The sequence below is a fragment of the Pagrus major genome, chromosome 16 (assembly GCF_040436345.1).
Source record: "Pagrus major chromosome 16, Pma_NU_1.0".
In the NCBI taxonomy this organism is placed as follows: Eukaryota; Metazoa; Chordata; class Actinopteri; order Spariformes; family Sparidae; genus Pagrus; species Pagrus major.
The window spans coordinates 5016170-5036164 of NC_133230.1; the positions used below are offsets into that span (position 1 = coordinate 5016170).

Consider the following 19995-nt stretch of genomic DNA (forward strand, 5'->3'; position numbering starts at 1 on the left):
AGATTGTTGAAATGTAATAATGTAGCCGAATCTTTGAAAACTTTGAGCTCCACAAATTAAATTTTCTTCACTTCAGCTGTAATAAGCTGAAAGTAAAAACCTCAGAAACTAAATAAAATGAAAACTATCTGCATGAATACTACAGAATATTCATGTTGGAGGCAAATATTGTACTTTTACTCCCCTAAATGTATCTGTATTCTTTCATTATATGCATGCAAATGCTGAATATTGGATCTGATAATCGTCCAGACAGGTAATCGATCAACACGCAGTACAGTAAATACTACATACACGTAAATATATGTGTAATTTTACTTTTACTACAATCCAATTACCTATAAAATAAATACATAAATTCAAAATGCAGTACTTCTGCTTAAATGCAGCACGTAATCTGCAAAGTATATAGTAACTAAAGTTATCAGATAAATGTAGTGGAGTAAAATGTACAATATTTACCTTCAAAATGTGGTGAAGTAGAAGTATAAAGTAGCAGAAAATAAAAAAGAAATACTCTAGTCAAGTACAAATAATGCATACTTGAATTAAATGAAATGTACTTAGTTACTTATTACTTTCCATTACACATGGCTCATATGTGTCGTTTGTAAGTAAGTGTATGGTGTAAGGAACAGTATTCCCCTCTTTAACGCAGTAAATATCCTCAGTATAAAGTACCTCAAATATACATAGTACTTGAGTAAATATACTTAGTTACATTCCATCACTGTACATTATAAACGTGTCATAAGTGTTGTATCTATCTATCTATCTATCTATCTATCTATCTATCTATCTATCTATCTATCTATCTATCTATCTATCTATCTATCCATTAATGTGCATCAGAGGTTAAAAGTCACCTCCTCCTCCTGATCTGCACCCAAACCAGGACCTCAGCTGCTGGATGCAGATTGGACATCCTCTCCTCATTGTAGCCAGTGTGGATGGATGATGTGTGTGTGAGTGTGTGTGTGTGTGTGTACTTGTGTGTGTGTTTGTGTGCAGGGGAATGATATGACGCGGCGCTAGGACCGTGGCTCTGCCAGTGCGCAAATCCCAGCAGAGAGGCAGCGCTCCGGCAGAGAGAGGAGCCAGTTCGAGGAGAGATAGAGGCTGTCTGCCTGCCTGCCTGCCTGCCTGCCTGCCTGCCTGCGACTCAACCCATCACCGGCGGGGGAGGCTGCACCTTCTGCCGAGGACGGACCTGAACCAGCCGGGCTCGCCTCCGGAGCCCTCCTTATGGGCTCACCATGCGCAGGATACGGGCCAACGCCATCGCGATTCTCACCGTTGCGTGGATCCTGGGGACGTTTTATTACCTGTGGCAGGACAACAAGCCCCAGTCGTCGCCTTCATCGTCGGCGTCGCAGACCCGCGGCAGGGGCCATGGGCAGAAGGTGGTGTCCGGTCGGCTGGAGATCCACCGGGACGACAGGACCATCCCGCTGATAGTGAGTGAGCGTGGCTGAGGGGGGAGAAAGAGAAAGGGGAGAGGAGAGGAGAGGAGAGGAGAGCGGCGCGGCGCTGCGCACGGCGCTGTCGCTGGAGGCGCCGAGCTGCAGGAGAGTGTGTGCTGCATGTTGATGTGCATGTGTGTGTGTGATAAACCTGAGGTGATGAGGATGGTGGTGAAGGTGTTGGTGATGATGCACAGCTGGGTTTCACTGCAGGAATATGTTGCATTGGCTTCATCGCATCCACCTCCACTCTCCTCCCGTGCAGCTGTGCCATAATCATTCTCCAGGCTGCAGGATCAGCAGCCTGCTGCTTATGTTTGTCGGTGTTTTCCTGCCTTTCCGTGCCTTCCCCGAGCCCGAGAGTACCTCAGGCACACGTAAGAGGCTTTCCATAAGTCCTGTGCGCCGTGCGCAAACGCCTCGTAAACCACGTTATTGCTGAGACCTGTCAAGGATTTCACAAACACGGACAGGACACAAGAGTGTGTCATTATCCGCCTGTTTCAGTCAGGTCAGGTCCGCCTGTTGTCGCAGGAGGAGCAGTCATGAGAATAACCTTTGGTAAACACTGCTCCTGTAGGTGTGGTGGTGCCACAGCCTATAGACACAGTCTGAACAGAACAGAACAGAACATGCTGGGACTGGGACTGGGACTGGGTCCATGCCAGCTCATATGAGGAGAGCTGGTCGACTTGGCTGCTGCATTTCTGATGCACTGAGTGTAAAGAAATACAAGACCTGTAGCTTGTAGGGAAAAAGTGTGGGATCATTGTGCTGCAGATGTTTAATCAACAGTGGTTTAAGTCATTTGTCAGGCAAAAATCTACATTTTTTTTGGTTCCAGCTTCTCAAATGTGCAGATTTGCTGGTTTTCTGCCCGGTTGTGTCATTGTAAATTGAGTATGTTTGAGTTTTCTGGTCAGACAAAACAATATGAAGATGTTGATTTTTTTCTTGACTAAATGATCAAATTGACTGCGTTAACAGAATAACCATCAGCCAGTTGGAGCCTTGAGGCTGTAACTAATGATTATCCTATCATCGATCAATCAGCTGATTATATTCTTGATGAATCCATTTATAGTTTTGTCTATGAAATGTCAGAAAACAGTCAAAACAAGTCAAAGTGACGTGTTTGAATCAGTGTTGTTCAGGTTCATTTTGAGCAGTTTTGACAGAAAGTGATAAAAATCTTATTTTTGTATCGTTTCATCTGAATATTTTATTCATGAAAATGTCACCAGAGTCTGAGGTGATGCCTTCAGATGTCTTCTTTGTCAGTTTATTAAGATATAAAATAACAAAAGCAGCAAATCTTTTCTCTTGAATTCGTCAAAATTATTAATTTTCTGTTATTTATTGATTAATTAATATACTTACTGTTGAAACTATTGAGTTAAAGTAAATATCATGTTAAAGTAAAAGCACCGATATGGATTCTTGAGTAAAAGTATGAAGTTTATGTTATTGAATTTACTTCAGTATGAAAGTATGAACTACAAGTAAAAGTAACTATACGTATACTGATTATTGGATCAATATTTAACATTTTTTTAAATCTCAAAATCTATTTTGTTTTATCCAAATGCTGATAAAATAAATACATTTTAAAATGTGCTGCTTTGCTCTGAGACATCATGTTATCTGCAAAGTAACTAGTAACTAAAGTTAACTAATAAATGTAGTGGAGTAAAAAGACCAATATATGTCTCCAGAGTGTAGTGGAAGAGAAAAAAATGGAAATACTCAAATTAAGTAAAGTATCTCAAGATTGTACTTAAGCACGAGTAAATGTACTTAGTTACATCCCAACACTGGTTGAAAAATCAGTACAAAAAGTTACATTACTGTAATTTTTGACAGACAAAAATATCAAATCCTCGTATTTGGGAAGCTGGAACAAGCATATATTTGGCATTTCCATGTTTTGCCACTTAATACGCCATCAGAATCAATATCCGCGCTTTATTCCAGGAGAAATTAATAAAAATGTTGAAAAATGCACTCTCGCAAAAGTTAATGTGGTCTTTTCTGGGTGGAGACACATCCTCCATCCAAGTTTTGTAGAGATATGTTTAGTAGTTTTTGTGCAATCCAGCAGACAAACCAACGAACCAGCCAGTCTGCCTGCTCCATTTCAGCTCCAGAATAAACCCAACTCATTTTATTTTTAACAACCATCTGCCGAACTTTTCCGCCTGAGTAAAAAATCAGTGCCACAGAAAAATTCATTGAATGTAAAAGTGAGTCGAACTCCAATTAAAGATCTACGAGAATATGAGATTTTTAGGCCGAAAAGATAAATCAGTCCTTTCCTGAAACTGCTTCTGCCGCTCCACCACCGAGCTCACAGACAAATCAACTGAATCAGTATCTCCGGTGGAGACAGCGGCTGTTGTTGAGGAAATACAGCACACAGGAGCCTCCTTCACTATTTACTAGAGCAATAAAATCGTCTCAGCTGTGGTCGAGGATGTGTGCCAACATGTCAAGATGTCTCAATCCGGCGGCGGCAGATTCATTAAAACGCTGTTCACAAGATTTAATAATTCAAGGGCAGATGCCAACCGGTGGAGCTGTTGTGGCATTCATGCTTGCAGGCCTCCTCCTCCTCCTCCTCCTCCTCCTCCTCATGGTGAATAAGAAAAGAGGAAACCCTGGTCTGCATCAGCGTGTGAACGCAGCCCAAGAATATGTTGATGATCAGAAGAAACAAACATGGAAGCACTTTGAATAGTCTGCGTGTTTGATTGGCTGATGGATCGTGTCTCCAGGACAGTTTTGGGGCTGATGTGGTGAACTGTTGGCGAGCCACAAATGGACTAATCTAATCAAGTCGCTCTTTGAACAGTAAAGTAGATGTTGGGATGTTTCCTAGAGGAGTTTTTTCTGTTTTGTAATCTTTAGTTTGTTCAGCAGGTCGTTCACCTTCGTCACCAAACTGAGATTTCCTCTCTCGTTTGTTCTGGTAATCTGACCCGCTGCTCGCAGGCTGCCAACAGTCCACCAGTCCAACAACAGCAGGCTTTCTTTCTTTCTTTCTTTCTTTCTTTCTTTCTTTCTTTCTTGACTTCCTCCCCATTCCCTTTCATTCTTTCCTCCTTTTCTTGAATCCCTGTCCTTTTTTCTTTTCTATCCGACCCTCTGTTTCTTTCTTGTCTTCCATCTTCCTACCTTTCTTCTGTACTTCCTTATCTTTCTATCAATTCCTTTTTTTTCTTCTGTCCATCTCTCTCTCCCTTTCATTTTTTCTTCCTTCCGTCTTTCTTTAATCCCTCTTCCCATCCATCCTTCATTTTCTTCTTTTCTCTGTCATGCCTTTGTGTTTCTTTCTTTTTTTCATATTCCTTCCCCTCATTTCTCTTTTCTTTCTGTCTTTCTTAAACCTTCAGTCCTTCTTCCCTCATTCATTTTTCTTTTCTGTGTGTTCTTTCTATCATTGTGGTTGTTTCTTTCCTTTTTCTGCTGTCTTTCCATCTTACTTTTGTTCTTTTCTTTCCACCCTTCCCTCTTCTTCTATAATTTTTCCTTTTTATTCCTTTTTTCCTTCTGTCTGTCATTTCTCTCTTGTCTTTCCTCCCTCCATCCCTCTTTTGCTCTCTCCATCTGTTCTTCCATACTTTATGACTTTATTTTCTCCTCTATCCTCTGTCAGTCTGTCCTTTCTACTATTTAATTGTCTTTCTCTCATTCACACTATCGTCCTTTCTTTTCATCATTGTTTGCTAATTTTTCATCCGTCCTGCCCTCTTATTTCATTATTAGTTCATTATTTTCCTTCTTTCGCACATCATTACTAACTTTCTTTCTTTCACCGTGTTGTCCCTCCCTCCCTCCCTTCTCTCTTTCTTTTTTCCTTCCCTGCTTTCCCCAAGTCCTTACCTCTCTCTCTCCCTCCCTCCCCCTTGTCTCCCACCCCTCTTGTCTCTCCTCTCTCCCTCTTTCTTTCCCCCTGAGCCCATTCATTAGCAGCATTTGATTCACTAATGACATCATCTGTGAAATCTGTTTGCACTGGCTCCACTTTTTTTTTTCCCTTCATTTCCTCTATTGAGTGGTCCAATTTCCCAGCACCACTTTTCAGTCTCTTACTACAGCGTGTGTGTGTGTGTGTGTGTGTGTGTGTGTGTGTGTGTGTGTGTGTGTGTGTGTGTTATCATTAGTTACTTTCTATCCTGCACATCTGTTGTCGTGGCCGCAACATCAGCAGTGGACATGCTGTAAACATCTGAACACAGTTTGTCAGTTTGTCATTGCATGTTTTTCACGTGCACGGTCCGGTTCTTCATGGACAGAAACAACTAAACATCTTCTCTGTTTGATGTTCAGTAGTTTTTCAGTACGTGTCCTCAGATCAGGCGCTGACTGCTGGATTAACTCCTCAGTCTTTAGACTCTTTGGTACTTTTTTCTGACTAATCCAGCAACAATTTTTTTTTTATTTGACACGTGATCATATAAACATTTCACAACAGAAATGAGTTCAGTGTGGCGTTAACAATCTTGTCTGAATGAGGATTAGCTACATTTTCCATTGCAGTAATATACACACAAAACGTGAAGTTATTACAGTAAACCTCCACCAGTGTGGAACAATTCAGTAACTTTCAGACACATCATCCCTTTTTTAGTCTTTTAGTGAGCTCCGTTTAAAGACAGTTCATTTGGCATTAGGTGTTTTTGTCCATTAGTTTAAAAAGTAGAAACACTCATGAAAGAGTTTGTTCAGATCTTTGAACATAAGTCAAAGAATGTAAACATACTCCAGAAAGTAAAAGTGCTTTACATAGATAGACCATAGACGTCCACATTGGATGAGAGATATAAGTCTTTCATTCGTATGGCAATTTGTATTTTAGTGTAAAACATTCAAAAAATGAACAAATATCATCACCAGAGTGTGAAGTGTCAACGACATCATGTCACAGACGTCTATGTGCTGTGTTGCAGAGATATCACTGAAGTGAGCATGCTATCCAGCTAGCCCGGCTGTCGGATACTACGGGGACTTTCAGACCATCTCCTCTTGCAGCAATTTGTACCACAAGAAGAGATGTCTGATAGCCGCCGTAGTATCTGCTGAAAGATATAAACGAACAAAATAAACTCACAAAATGTCTAGAAATGAAACACTCTTACATATATTTTCCTCTTTTACCGAACTAAAACAAGTCTTGTTAACTTATCGTCATACACACTTCATTCAAACTTGACATAGACGAAATAAAATACATCAAAACAGTCTCGGTTTGTCAGAATAAATCCTCAATTCACTTTGTAAGATATTAAAATATTCCTCCTCAACACGCTGTTTTAACCCGCTGCTGATGTCTCTCTCCTCTCTCTCTCCCTCCCACGTCTGCCATCTTGTTGTCCCTGAATTCGTTGTCTTGGTCAGAGCTGCTGTAAATCACCTCTGTACTGTATCCCCTGTTGTCAATCTGACCTCAGTCGGTCTTGAAGTCTGTGTTCAGTCCCAGTTTGGTGTCCAGTTGAGCTGGGTCCCGTCACCAAGGATAGCTTGCAAAGAAACGGAGAGGAGGTATAAAGTAACAGAAAAGTATCTCAAAATTGTACACTAAGATTTTTATTTTTACTGCAAATGTGTATCAATCAAATAAAGGTTATCAGGCTCCTAGATTACTAATAATTGGTATCAGTCGCTCCCTAGTAGGAGTGACAGAAGAACAAAGTGGTTTCTTGCCTGGATGACATGTTCGCAGACAGGCCTCAGACACATCACATCATCACTACATGACACAGTAATCTCCGTGTCCCATCATCTGTCAGCCTCAAACCCCAGCAGGGCTTCATCTGCAGCCAATCAGACAGATTTGACTTGTATGTGATTTGTTCGTCTTATGTCTCGGGCCTGACGGAGCAGGCAGACGTGTTCGTCTTCCAGACGAGCTTCATATTTAATTCAGTGGACCGGGCCTCAGAGTGCCTTCTGTTATTTTTGTCTTATTATCCCCAGAGTACCATTTTTTTGTAGCTTTTTGTATTTGGTCATGATGATACTTTTGGAAAAGACGTCATAACTTTGTATAACAGTCATCTGATATTGGTGGTGTGAGTGGCTCAGATGCACTTTAGCTTGAAGATGGTGGAAGAAATTACTTGTTTATTTGTATTTACTCTGTTGTGTTTCCTCCCTGCGCCTGTAAAGTTTCCTGAAAATCTCCTCTGAATCCTTGCATATTTTTTCTGCTTATCCCACCATACAGGTAACATATGGTGGAGCTTTATCTCAGTCTTTCCATGTAACTAGCGGAGTGGTTCTGCGTGGGAAAATTTATGTAAAACTATCCTAGAACGCCTATCACTGCAATACCCAAAGCAAATTGAAAGCTGCTATTGAAATATCAGGAGTGCAGTCGTGGTTTTGGTCTCTTTTGAAAGGCAACAACTTGAAGTTTCCTCTCCAGCAGTCAGAATCTCTGTAAGTGGGGCTCTTTGTAACAATTTGTGGTAAAGCACATGTATTACTTACTTTTCTATTGGCCACGTGTGAGCAGATTGTAACGTGATGTGAAAAACGAGACCTTCCCTATCTCTTTAGGTAGCCTAAACAAACCTGTGGACGATTTGTTGATGTTGTTTAATGCTGCTGGAGATTTCTTAGTAAAGGACGTCGCATTTTCGTGACTTTACGTGCGTTCTCGAGTGCCTCCCTCCACTCCATTGACAGAGAGAAACAGTAACTAACGAGATGGAGTTTTGGGTTCTCCTTTCTATGCAGATGCTCGTTGTCTGTTGTAGGCTTCAGGAGGGGCATATAAGCTCAGTCTAAAGAGTGCAGTCGCCTTGTTGATACAGCATGTAGCTGAAATTCAGAGATAAAATGATCTTTCATGAATGAATGTGTTTCTTAACTTCCTCATCACATACTCAGCTATTTGCCGACTCATTAGCATTCATTTGGAGATATATTTCTGGCTACCTGATGTTCAATATTCACTCTCGTTTATCTCTGTTTTTCGGTCTGCACCAACTCCTGAGGGAAATATCTTACTATCTTTAGCTGCTAAATGCTCCACTGTGTTCACCAGCTTCCCGCTAAGAGCTTTAACAGCTTTAGTCTGTGAATGTAACACAGTGATATTAAGTTCATTTCCAGCTCTGTCTGTGTGTGTCTGTGCATGGCGGACATGTTTGTGTGTGCGGATCCTTGAAACTCTCAGGCTCCTTCTCCTGAGAGACTGAAAATGAGGTCACTCTCACACCTGAACCTGGTCAGGAGCTTTTCTAAATCCACCAGCTACACCTCCCTTTAATAAAGCCGCTCAGAACAAAGCGTCATCCTCTCTTTTCATTTTCCCTTTTCTCCGTCCGTCCTCCCATCATCATCCATCCTGTTGACTCTCTTTGATGAAGGCTTCTCTCATCTGCTTTTATGTATTCATTGGCTGTCTAAACCTCCCACTCAGGAGTGTTAAAGCTGCTTGCGGGGGAAACCCATTAATTACCAAGGCTTTATTCGCTGTGTATTTTGATTTGATGAGTGCCCATCCCATTTTGCAGTGTTAACACTGACACGGTGACCTGAATAAGAAAGTAGCATTTACATTTTAATTATTTTTTCTGACAGTCCTTTCAGACTGACTTTAATCCTCAGATGAGCAGGGTTGCAGCAGGGTTGCAGCAGTTGTTGCACTTGATTTTTTAGACTTTTTTCAGACATTGCCTGAATATAAGGGGAGAACTGGCATTTCTAAATCCTGGCTGCTGAGGCTCAGGAGGTATAGAAAGAGTTGTCCATTGATGTCAAGGCTGGTTTTGTGATTCCCCAGCTCCTCCTGTCCACATGTCAAGGTGTCCTTGAGCAAGACGTTGAACCCCAGATTGTTAACAATGGCTCCAGGCGTGTGTGTGTGTGAATATTAAACAGCTTTGTGCACTAAGGCAGAAAAGCGGCGCATGTAAATCCATTTACAATCAATCAATAAGTTGAGGAACATAAATTTAATCAGCGACAACTCTCGACTCTCTGCTGGTAACATTTTCTATGAAGTCGACGTCTATAATGCTTCATAACGCATATAAACATACTTATAATGCATTAAAACGCACCTATATCACTGTATAATTCTTTACAACATTAATGATAACAAATTATTATGTCAATGTCGATAATGCTTCTGTTCCTTCCTCAGTCACGTCTTTTAAGTCTTTTTGAAAGATTTTTGACTTGAGGGTTTATGAATTATATTCAAAACCTAAATGTTTTTCTGAGAAACACATTAAAACAGACAGTTGCAAACCGGCATTCTCTTCATGAGGATGACAGGTGGATTTGGCACGCAGCCATTTCTATAATAACAAATGTGGCGGTAAAACGGTTTGACAGAAGCGATGGCAGCGTAACAGTGGAGTGTTTGTCGACAACAAAACAACCTCTCTGTGGATTAACGTGAGTGACAGAGGATGCATTTGTGTTTGTCGTTTAAATCCCTCAACGTTCTCCAGGTTTTAATCGTTTATTCTGTCTTTGACTTGAATTGTAACCATTTATTTCTTCTCAGCTGTTGTGAGCATGTAAAGACAGCTTGTCGTGTCCTCTGCAGGTGACCCAGCCCCCGCGGGCGGAGCAGCAGAGCCAGCTCCTGGGCAGCCTCGATGAGAAGGCCTACCTGGCCGGGAAGCAGCTGAAGCCGGGAGATGACCCGTACAGAGACCACGCCTTCAACCTGCAGGAGAGCGACCGGCTGGGCAGCGAGCGAGCCATCAGAGACACCCGACACTACAGGTGAGCGGGGTTAAACCTCAGTCAAGGGGCGGTCAGTCTGCTTGATCTGCACAAGCAGATCGTGGACTAATCTGGATAGAGCTGCACGTGGATCACTGTATACTTCTAGGTATTTAAACTCAAGGCAAGGCAAGTTTATTTGTATAGTACAATTCAGACACAAGGCAACTCAAAGTGCTTTACAGGGGCATAAAAAATCCAACACAGGGGGTAGACAAAATAATATAATCGCTTCCTTTCTAGATACAGATACCAAGAGGCTTCTGACCTCCTCACCACACAAAAAAGAAGAAATTACAAATTGAAATATCTTTGGTAAAAATAAGAAACATTTTTAAACAAAAATTATAAGGATTTGGGCATTTATACATCCTAATATTAACATTCCTTCCCTCCTCAGCAGATCGGTTTCTCTGAATAAACTCGACCTTGTGATGATTTTGTTTTGTGTCCAAGTTCAACAATAACGTTCAAACTCCATTTTATTGCTAAGTTTGGTTTGGGGTGACCTTGTGTGGGTGGGGGTCATATTAGTTTGTGTTGACATTTGAAGCTTTCAGAACCCATTTTTCGACTGTTTACAGTGTTTCTATCAAGTTCTTGTCAGTTAATACTTTTGATGAAGCCCATGTCTATAATGCATGGTGAACATACTTACAATGTATTTTAATGCACCTACAGTGCTGCTGTAATCATAGTTTTGACCGCTCATGAAGAATTATAACTCATTATTACACCAATGTCTGTAATGTATTAGAAACATTTGCATAATGGATTGTCAAATCTGAGTCATCCATTCATTTTATTTTTTAGGTGTTTAGGTGTTTTATTTCCTCTTAAAAATAAGCAAACAAAACAAACAAACGTGATTTTATGATCTTCCTCTGACTTAATCTTGTTTTTTTTTTACCTTACTTAAAGCAAACAATGACCAATTATAGTGGCTCATAACAAGCTTTTCAATGCATTACATATGACTAGGACTCATGGATTTTATTACTTTAACTAAAGCACCCAGTGGCCACTTACAGTAACTCAGAAAATCACACATGATCCTCCTTTAAAAGGACTCAGAGTGGAAACCAGTGTGCTGTTTATTCCCCCAGAAGGTCTGGCTCTGCACTGGGCTCTCTCCTCCAGATTCAGCCGGCTCTCCACACCTGGCAAATGTCTTTTGTTTTGTTTTTTTAAAAAAGGGAACACAAGTGGCAGAAATTACATATTGTGCGTTCAACTTTTCTTCAGTTACATCAGTTACAACGGCCCTTAAAGGAATGAAAACAGAAAGGAAAAATGTTAAAAAATGTTAATACTCTAATACGGTAGAATTCAATACGTATCAATATGTCATACCATCAATTTTCATACTGCTGAATCCTTATTGTGTTATTTTTGTTGCTGTAAACAAACTGATTGAATTGGTTTACAATAACAGAATCAATGGTGTGTCATATTTCATCTGCATGTCTTCGGACTTGTTCTTAAAGCTCCCAGCAACAGGTACCAGATTAAAGCAGAGGGTCAGAAACCTGTGCAATTGTTGCCTGGCAACCGGATATTTTCATGTCACTACGGCAACAATACAGAGGCGACTCCGCGGGGCACCGCTGCAAATTACTTCTGCCCAAAAAAAAAAAAACCCTAATAGCCTGGTATGTTTGCGTTCAAAGGCTGGACACGTATGCCAGATGTCTGAGGTAGTTTAACACTCAAGCATGATTTCTGAAGAAACAGAAGTTTAACCTGCTTCTTCTCTCCGTAGATGTGCTTCTCTGAATTATGACACAGACCTTCCCTCCACGAGTATCATCATCACTTTCCACAATGAGGCTCGCTCCACTCTCCTCCGCACCATCAAAAGGTAATGAGTTCGGTCACAGGTGGCCTGATTAGATGGGAACACTGACTTTTGTTTTCTGATCTCCATCTCTCTTTTTCTTTTACCCTCAGCGTCCTGATGCGAAGTCCTCCGTCTCTGATTCAAGAGATCATCTTGATAGACGACTTCAGCTCTGACCGTGAGTTTGTGAGCTTTGTTAATGTTGGTGAGAGCTGCGGTTAAGATTTTGAGTTTGGGTTTTTTTATGGCGTTTTCATGACTGTAGTTCCTCTGGCTTTGTGGAGCGTTTTTAGCATCTTTCAGCTCATTTTTGGGCTATTTTGGTTAGTGTCATTTGAAGCTGCAGCAGGCAAACCACTCATAAAATCAGGCAAGAGTAGATGGGTGAATGGAAGAAGCAAAGAAAAAATGAACTGAGACGGTGAAGCTTCATTTTCGGCTGCTTTATAAAAGGCTGGTGTAGCTGGCGGATTTAGAATAGGCTCCTGACCAGGTTCACTTGAGGGTGACCTGATTTTCAGTCTCTCTGGAGAAGCAGTGCGAACATTTTCAAGGATTCACACACAGCCTAACACCAAGCTGCAGACAGACAGAGTTAGCGTGTATCTGGTGAACATAGAGGAGCATTTAGCCACTGAACAGCTGTCTTCAGCTGCCAGTGGTTAACTCAGAGGACACCAACTGGTTCATTGCCTCGATCACGTGAATCCAGCTGCCATAGAAGGTAAAATAAAAAAGACAAGTTCTGACATCTCAATATTTACAGTACAAACCTGCCTAATTTGTTCTGTTTATCGAGAAAAACCCTCCCTTCTCCTGTCTCTAGTCTCCCATTCCCAGCGATGTGGTTGTTGACCGCTGCTGGGTGGCCTCTTCCATGAGTCAAGAAAAGTCTGTCTGGAAACAGGATCCGATGCTTGGCAATGCTTTTCTCTCGCAGTTTTTTTGCCGAACGCCATCAAAGCCCCTTTGTTGTTTGTAGACTTCAGCCGAAAAATCTCAGTGGAATCTGATAACATTGTCCTTGAACATTACCTGGCTTTTGTTAGCATATAACTGAATCATCTTTCCCTAACCTATAAATGCCACAGTTTGACAAACTTAAAATATATATTCCTGACCTTAACCGAAGGGCTTTTGTTTTGGATTCTGGTTCGGCAGTCCTGCAGCTTGTACACCAGAAAAAAATGGTAGCTTGTCAAACAATTTGAACCCGTAACTTGTATATTTCTAAAATCCTGGCTGCGGCCCTGCCTGCCAGGTGCTAAGCTCTTTTCATTCTGTCATCTGCTGTGAATATGTGTGATGCAAATGTCAAATGAGATGTTCCAGCCATGAATGAGAAAGCCAAATAATAACAAAAAATGTAGACGAAGTATAATGCCAAGAGACAGGAGCGGCTTTGAAGATGTGTCACACTGACGTCTGAAATGTCTGAATTAAGAATGGGAGCTGAGAGCATCCTGAGGATCTGCGCAGCTTTTATGTAACTGATCAATGATGCTGCGGCTTTAACAACAAAAACAACAGCAGAAATGAGCCGGAGCTGCTTTCAACACGCTAAACCGAGAGTTAGTAGACTAATTGACCTTGAGATTTGAAAAACAAATCAGTTAATAGCGGCGTAAAGTGCGGGTTATGTTTTAATGTAGCTGTGGAATTAAAGGATCACCACACTGTTGTAATTATTCCCCTTTGTCAGCATTAGGCAGAAGACTTACATGAGCTCATGCTTTACACTGTCCACAGCGCTTTCTGTAATTACCACCACATGCATCTTCTGTCTGTGGGAACAGCACAGTGACCTACATTCACCGTGTACTCAGACACACACACACACACGAACACACACTTAGAGGTGTCAGAGCTGGCCAGACATCCAAACAGTAGTGTCTCTGCAGCGGTAGCAGCAGGAGCTCTATTAGCTTCCTAATGCCTTGTTTTGCTGCAGCCAGTTTACCTGCAGCCACCTTGATCTCACAAACAAGTGCTGTTTGTTTCTCGTCCCTGTTTTGGATTTCAGCATCAATTATCGTGTGAAACTGTGACGAACACTCCGAACTCAGTTCCAGTTTGTGGCTTTTAGTTTTGCCTGTGAAACATTAAGCCTCCCATTAACTGACTACTCTGTTTCCTCCAGCTCTCACTGTGGTCTCTGTGTTGCTCCTTCCTTACTCTGTGTTTTATTAGACGTGATCCCAACCAAGAACAGTCAAATAAAACTGCTGTTTCATCTGCGGTTTAAAGGCAGGAGGTGGAGCATATTCCTCTAAAAGCCCAAATCACTTAGTTTTTTATGGTTTCTTTATACAATCAATTAATTAGTCATACAACTTACAAATATCCTCTAAAACCAAATGTTTTTATTGTGATTTTTAAAGCTGGAGTTGATAACGTTGGAGATTCAGGCCCTCCAAAGCCACTCGGCAAAGAGGAGCGCAATGCATTGTTTTCGTTCCTCATGTCTCTCTCTCTCATTATATTAATGAAGATAAAAGAACAAACATGGTGTCACACTGGAGAACATAAGGTGGACCCAAATGCACGAGATAGCAGACAGGAATATCAGTGAATGAAGTTTATTCAGGATCAACGGCAAGAACAGGCAAACATGACAGGAACAGGGAAACACAACAGCAGGAACAGGGAAACACAACGACAGGAGCAAGGAAACACAACGACAGAAGCAGGGAAACACGACAGGAACAGGGAAACACAACGGCATGAACAGGGAAACACAACAACAGGAACAGGGAAACACAACAACAGGAGCAAGGAAACACAACGACAGAAGCAGGGAAACACGACAGGAGCAGGGAAACACAACAACAGGAACAGGGAAACACAACAGCAGGAACAAGGAAACAGAACAGCAGGAACAGGGAAACACAGCGGCAGGAACAGGGAAACACACAACAGATGACTCCACAAAGACTGAATTAAAGACTGGACTTTCATACAAACTAAACTAACAAGGGGATGAGGTGCCGGTGGAGTGAGTCGGAGAAATACAGGTGAGAGTAATGAGTGGAAAAACACTAGTAACAGGGAAGGAGCTGATAGGCTGGAAAGATCACTGGGAAGGGGGCTAACGAAGGAGACAAACTGAGATACACCCTGCAGAAATAAAGCATTGTATGATCACGTGTATGAGAACAGATTCCCACAACTGTCAACTGTTAACAAATGTTATTTTACAAGATGAAACGCTTTATAAATCATTTTCAAAGTCTCATTTTAAATTAAATTGACTAAATCTGGTGTGAGAACCAGAATCTAAGAGCTCATGTTTTTTATTTGCTCTGACAGTGTTTGATGCCAGGCGACATTTAATGACATGTTTTTACAGTAAATCACAGATTTTACCATCTGGATGCAATACAACTGTCAGAGCAGACACATACATTGACAGCATGACTCTTCCTCTGTTTCAGGAAGAATTACATCTAAGTGTTGAGGAACTCAGTTCACCTAAATTACAAAAAAACATCTTGTCACTGAACTTTGTGATTTGCTCATGTTCTGTTATCTGTGCACACATTTTAAAAATATTTATCAGACAAAGGCTTCACCCAACAATTCAGATAATCAGTCAGGTGGGGCAGTGAGAGTGTGAGCTGATTGGTCAATAGATGTGGCAGGCAGACGGGTGGAGGAGGAGGAGGTGGTGGTCGTGGTGGGAAGTCGGTCATCCTCCCTGGGTGTAATCCTATTAAGGCTTTCCTAAATCATGAGGACACCGTCCTCAATCAAGGACAGTGATCTTTAGTGGGAGTCCAGACGACAGCATGTGACTCCACTAGTGTCGAGACAAAAATAAACCTCTGTAAATACCATAAGCTGTTGTTCGCTGTCTTTTGGCAGTCAATGTGGAAGAAGCTGATGGATTTTTTAATGTGGAATTACAACTTACGATCACTAATGATTATCTTAAATTTTGCAAATATACAAGTTATTTTTTTTAATTAATTTAAATTTGTTACTTTTATTTGTTGTTTGTTTTAGATTTCATCTGCTGGGAGAAGCTCTTTTATTTCAATTGTGCACTGCTTTATGTGTTTTTATCACCCAAAAACTGAACACCCTTTTTCTAGCGGAAAATCTCCATTGTAGACTTGGACAACGCTGGACGGGCTTGTGGAGACGTTTTATGGTTCTCTGTGGTTGTTTGTTTATGTTTTGAAACAAACCTCACCTACTTCAGTTGTTTACGAGAATGCAGTAACACTAGTTTGCTGTGTAATCTGACTTAAATTTGTAATTTTTTGAATGTAGTCTGGCATTACAAACACTCTTCATTTAGTCGTTCTTCTTGAGTGAACATACTTCATATTCAAAACATGGGTAAAAGCAGCTGTGTGCATGTGACTGTATAATGCATGCAAGCGCACACACACGCACACGTGGACACAATCTGGCTAAAAGTACACAACATCTGCTCAGTGGGTGTGATCTGTGACTTTCTGCTCATCTTCCCTGAGCGGTTAAAGCCCCCCTCCTCTTCACTCCACACACACACACACACACACACACACACACACACACACACACACACACACACACACACACACACACACACACACACACACACACACACACACACACACACCAGCTGTCCCCTCCTTATGAGCAACAGTGAAGCATTAATGCACTCTTGCTCTCACACACACACGTCCCCTGTGAATCGACAGCTTAAATGCAAACAAACAGGTTTGTACACACAGCAAATTTAATCAAGCAGGATTACAACTTGTCATGCTTGTTTCTGTCAGCGCCAGGCTGAGGAGGGGGTCCGCCTGATCCACCCACAATCCCCTCAGCCAGATCACACTCACTCTCTGCTGCTAATGCTAATCCGTTCACCATGTGTGTGTGTGTGTGTGTGTGTGTGTGTGTACCTGTGTTTGCATGTTGTTTGTAATGATGTCCGTCTGTATGTGTCAACACAATGTCAGCGCCAAGGACTGCTCATGTAGAAAAAGGGAGAGGAAGATGAGAACGGGCTGCTCGCTTGATTTGTTTATGGGAAAAGGATTTTGAAATAAATGATCCTGCGAAATGAAACTCAGAAACTTTATACTTTTTGTGTTTATGTGTTTCTGATTATTTGCAGGACTCTCTCATGGATGTTTGAATGTGATGTGTTTAGAGTCATATCATGCTGAGGCGTAAGTGGCCTTCACTGAGGGTGTGTCACTGTCTCCTTGTGTGGTGTGTTTCGGGGGTTTGTGAGTGGCAGAGCGTGAGACGAGGCCGGGATGGGGAGGAGTGTGTTTCTCAGTGTGTGTTCTGCTTCCACCATAACATCCCATCTCCTCTGCTCTCCTCCTCCAGCTGAGGACTGCCAGCTGCTCGCTCAGATCCCCAAAGTGCGCTGCCTGAGGAACGGCAGGAGAGAGGGTGAGTGTGGGGCAACAGGGGGAGATAAACTGGCCTTCGACGCACAGTATGTAATTTCTGTTGCTAGGGTTTCTCAATCAAAACAGAAACAAAAGGACATAAGTAGCGTTGGGTCATGGGAGATGTTGTCTGCGTTGTTAAACAAGCACCGCTGCTGATGAAAATCTATATGAGTCATGCAGAAATGTTCAAGGATGAGGTTGTGTTGTGAAGTTTTATTCACATAATGTTTTGTCACATTCACAGACTCTCTAGCGACAGGCGACCAAATGAAATACATCGTTACCTAGGACTTAATTACAGATTTCTCTGGGTTTGAAAATTGGTGCAAACATTTGTGATAATGAACGTACACAACTCACTGACTCACATTTTAATGCAGAAATGGTACATATTATACTTTAAAGGTGCTGTATGCATTTTTTAAGCAATCCAGCATGAAAGAGTAACTGTCACATGTTATCTTATATAAAGGAAAATGTTTAATATTACAGCACAGAGGCAGCTCAAACATTTACATAAGACAAGGAAATGCATTAGAATTACATTTAAAAACATAACAAGAAGGAAAATTAAAAAAATTGAAACTAGGAGGCACTCAGTAGAGCGCATACCTCCGCCAAGGCCCAACAGTCCCCTTAAATTCAATCAAGCATAGTCCAATATTAAAATAAAACATATTTAAATCCACTATATCAGGATTTTATGTGGATGCACACACAATTGTACTCACTCATAGGTACCAGCTACCTAAATATGCCTGATTTTTCTCATCACGATCATGCTTTATTCCCTGAGAAATCGCACATTGATAAAGAAAGTGAGAAAAAATGTCCTGGATCCAAACGTTTAATCAGATCTGCACCAAAAGCTAATGGGGTCAGTTGTGTGGTTTGAGACCCATCCAAAAAGCAACCGCATCGTACACTTGGCTTCATCACTTCAGAGTAAAAAGTATGTACCTTTTTCATCCTTGTATTAAAAACCACGAAATGTAAAGAAGAAAGCGTTGTGTCTGAGGAATCTGAATTGGATTAAATGAATCCCTGAATTAGATGAAATCCTCGACCTACAAAACAACAAACTTCGTCCAAACAAAAAGCCAAAAGGAATCTGTGTTGATGCTGAATTATTTGGATGCCTCACAGTAATCCCTCTGACTCAGGTTGCTGCTCGTGTTGCTGCTCTCACTGCACACCGAAGACTTTGTTTGGGCTTATGAACCACATGCTGACAAAACACAAGCGTATTGGATTTAGGCCAGCAGTTCCCGACTGGCATCTGAGCTACAGCCGGAGCCGGCGTCGGCTCAAGTTTACTTTGAAACAGTCTCCAAATCCTTGACACAGAATAAACCATCGAGTTAAATCAAAATCCTTTTTGTTCGCTTGTGTAAAGCTAAAAAACATTTTGAAAAGGTACAATAATCACCATCAAGACACATAACAGGGAGCCCTGCCTGTGTGATACTGAGGATTGATCTTAGATTTTATTCTCGCAGCTCTTAATGGTTTCACACCTTCAGGCGTCGTTGACTTTCTCTCAGTTCACGTGTTAGTGTGCTGCCTGAGGTCATCGAGCATTAAATGTGCACACAGTTACAACAAACAAGCACGAGGTGGCTTTTGTTGTTATAGATAAGAACTGAGGAATAGACCAACAATGAATATCTCACATGCAACATCTGTAAACTCCTTTAAGAAACAGCTCTTAACTCACTCAACTCATTAGCCTTGCTTTGGAGTACTCTGGTACGTAAAATATTAATTTTTAAAGACATGATATGTTATAATTCTGCATTATAATGTCTAAAACAACCAGACCTTTGCTATATTTTTTGTTGAATTGTGCATAATATCCACAATTTACCCAAAATAACAGTGCGTTAGGTCACTATCACCACTTCCAGGTCAGGGAAGTCAGCTAGAAAGACTAAATTCAAGGTGAATAAAACTATTAGGTTAGTATTCAGGGTTTGTTCACTGAGAGCAATGCTCTCTTTTTCAGTGCGGCCCTGATCACATTCACAGCCACACATTCACTCCAAGTACTGCCAAGTACAACCGCAGTCTGATCTATTGGACACTGAGCAGCTCTGTTGGAGCGGTCAGGGGTTAAGGGCCTTGCTCAAGGGCACCTCAGTGGTGCTGATGAGGGTGGAGCAAGCGCTGCCTTTCACTTTCCCCAACCAGATTTATCCTGCTGGTCCGGGGATTTGAAACGGCGACCCCCTGGTCACAAGCTCGCTTCTCTAACCTTCACCACTGCCCCCGAGATATATTTTCATCTGCAACAGTAGTTGTTTATTTGTTGGGGTCGAACAAGCAGCCGGAGCCGGGGGACCGAACCACAGACCTCCTGATTAGTGCACAACCCGCTCTGCAGATGCACTATTTTTGTCTGGGTTGAGTAACGTGCTAAAAAGTACCCTTTGGTTTAGGGAAATTACTGAGCCTTTTCTAAAAATAAAACTATGTGTACTTGACCTGCTTTTAAAGATTAATGTCCTCAGGAACCGAGGGGACTTGGAGCTGAGACATACAG

General features: G+C 41.6%; 1 protein-coding gene across 1 annotated transcript in view; it reads left to right on the forward strand.

Moving 5' to 3' along the window:
- Positions 1 to 1099: 1099 nt before the first annotated feature.
- Positions 1100 to 19995, forward strand: part of galnt16 (UDP-N-acetyl-alpha-D-galactosamine:polypeptide N-acetylgalactosaminyltransferase 16) — a 35733-nt gene continuing 16837 nt past the window's right edge. Inside the window, exons 1-5 of the mRNA XM_073483316.1 lie at positions 1100 to 1457; positions 10030 to 10211; positions 11974 to 12072; positions 12162 to 12229; positions 17386 to 17451. Coding sequence (XP_073339417.1) covers positions 1257 to 1457; positions 10030 to 10211; positions 11974 to 12072; positions 12162 to 12229; positions 17386 to 17451 — 616 coding nt within the window. The 5' untranslated portion in view covers positions 1100 to 1256. The remainder of the gene's footprint in view (positions 1458 to 10029; positions 10212 to 11973; positions 12073 to 12161; positions 12230 to 17385; positions 17452 to 19995) is intronic.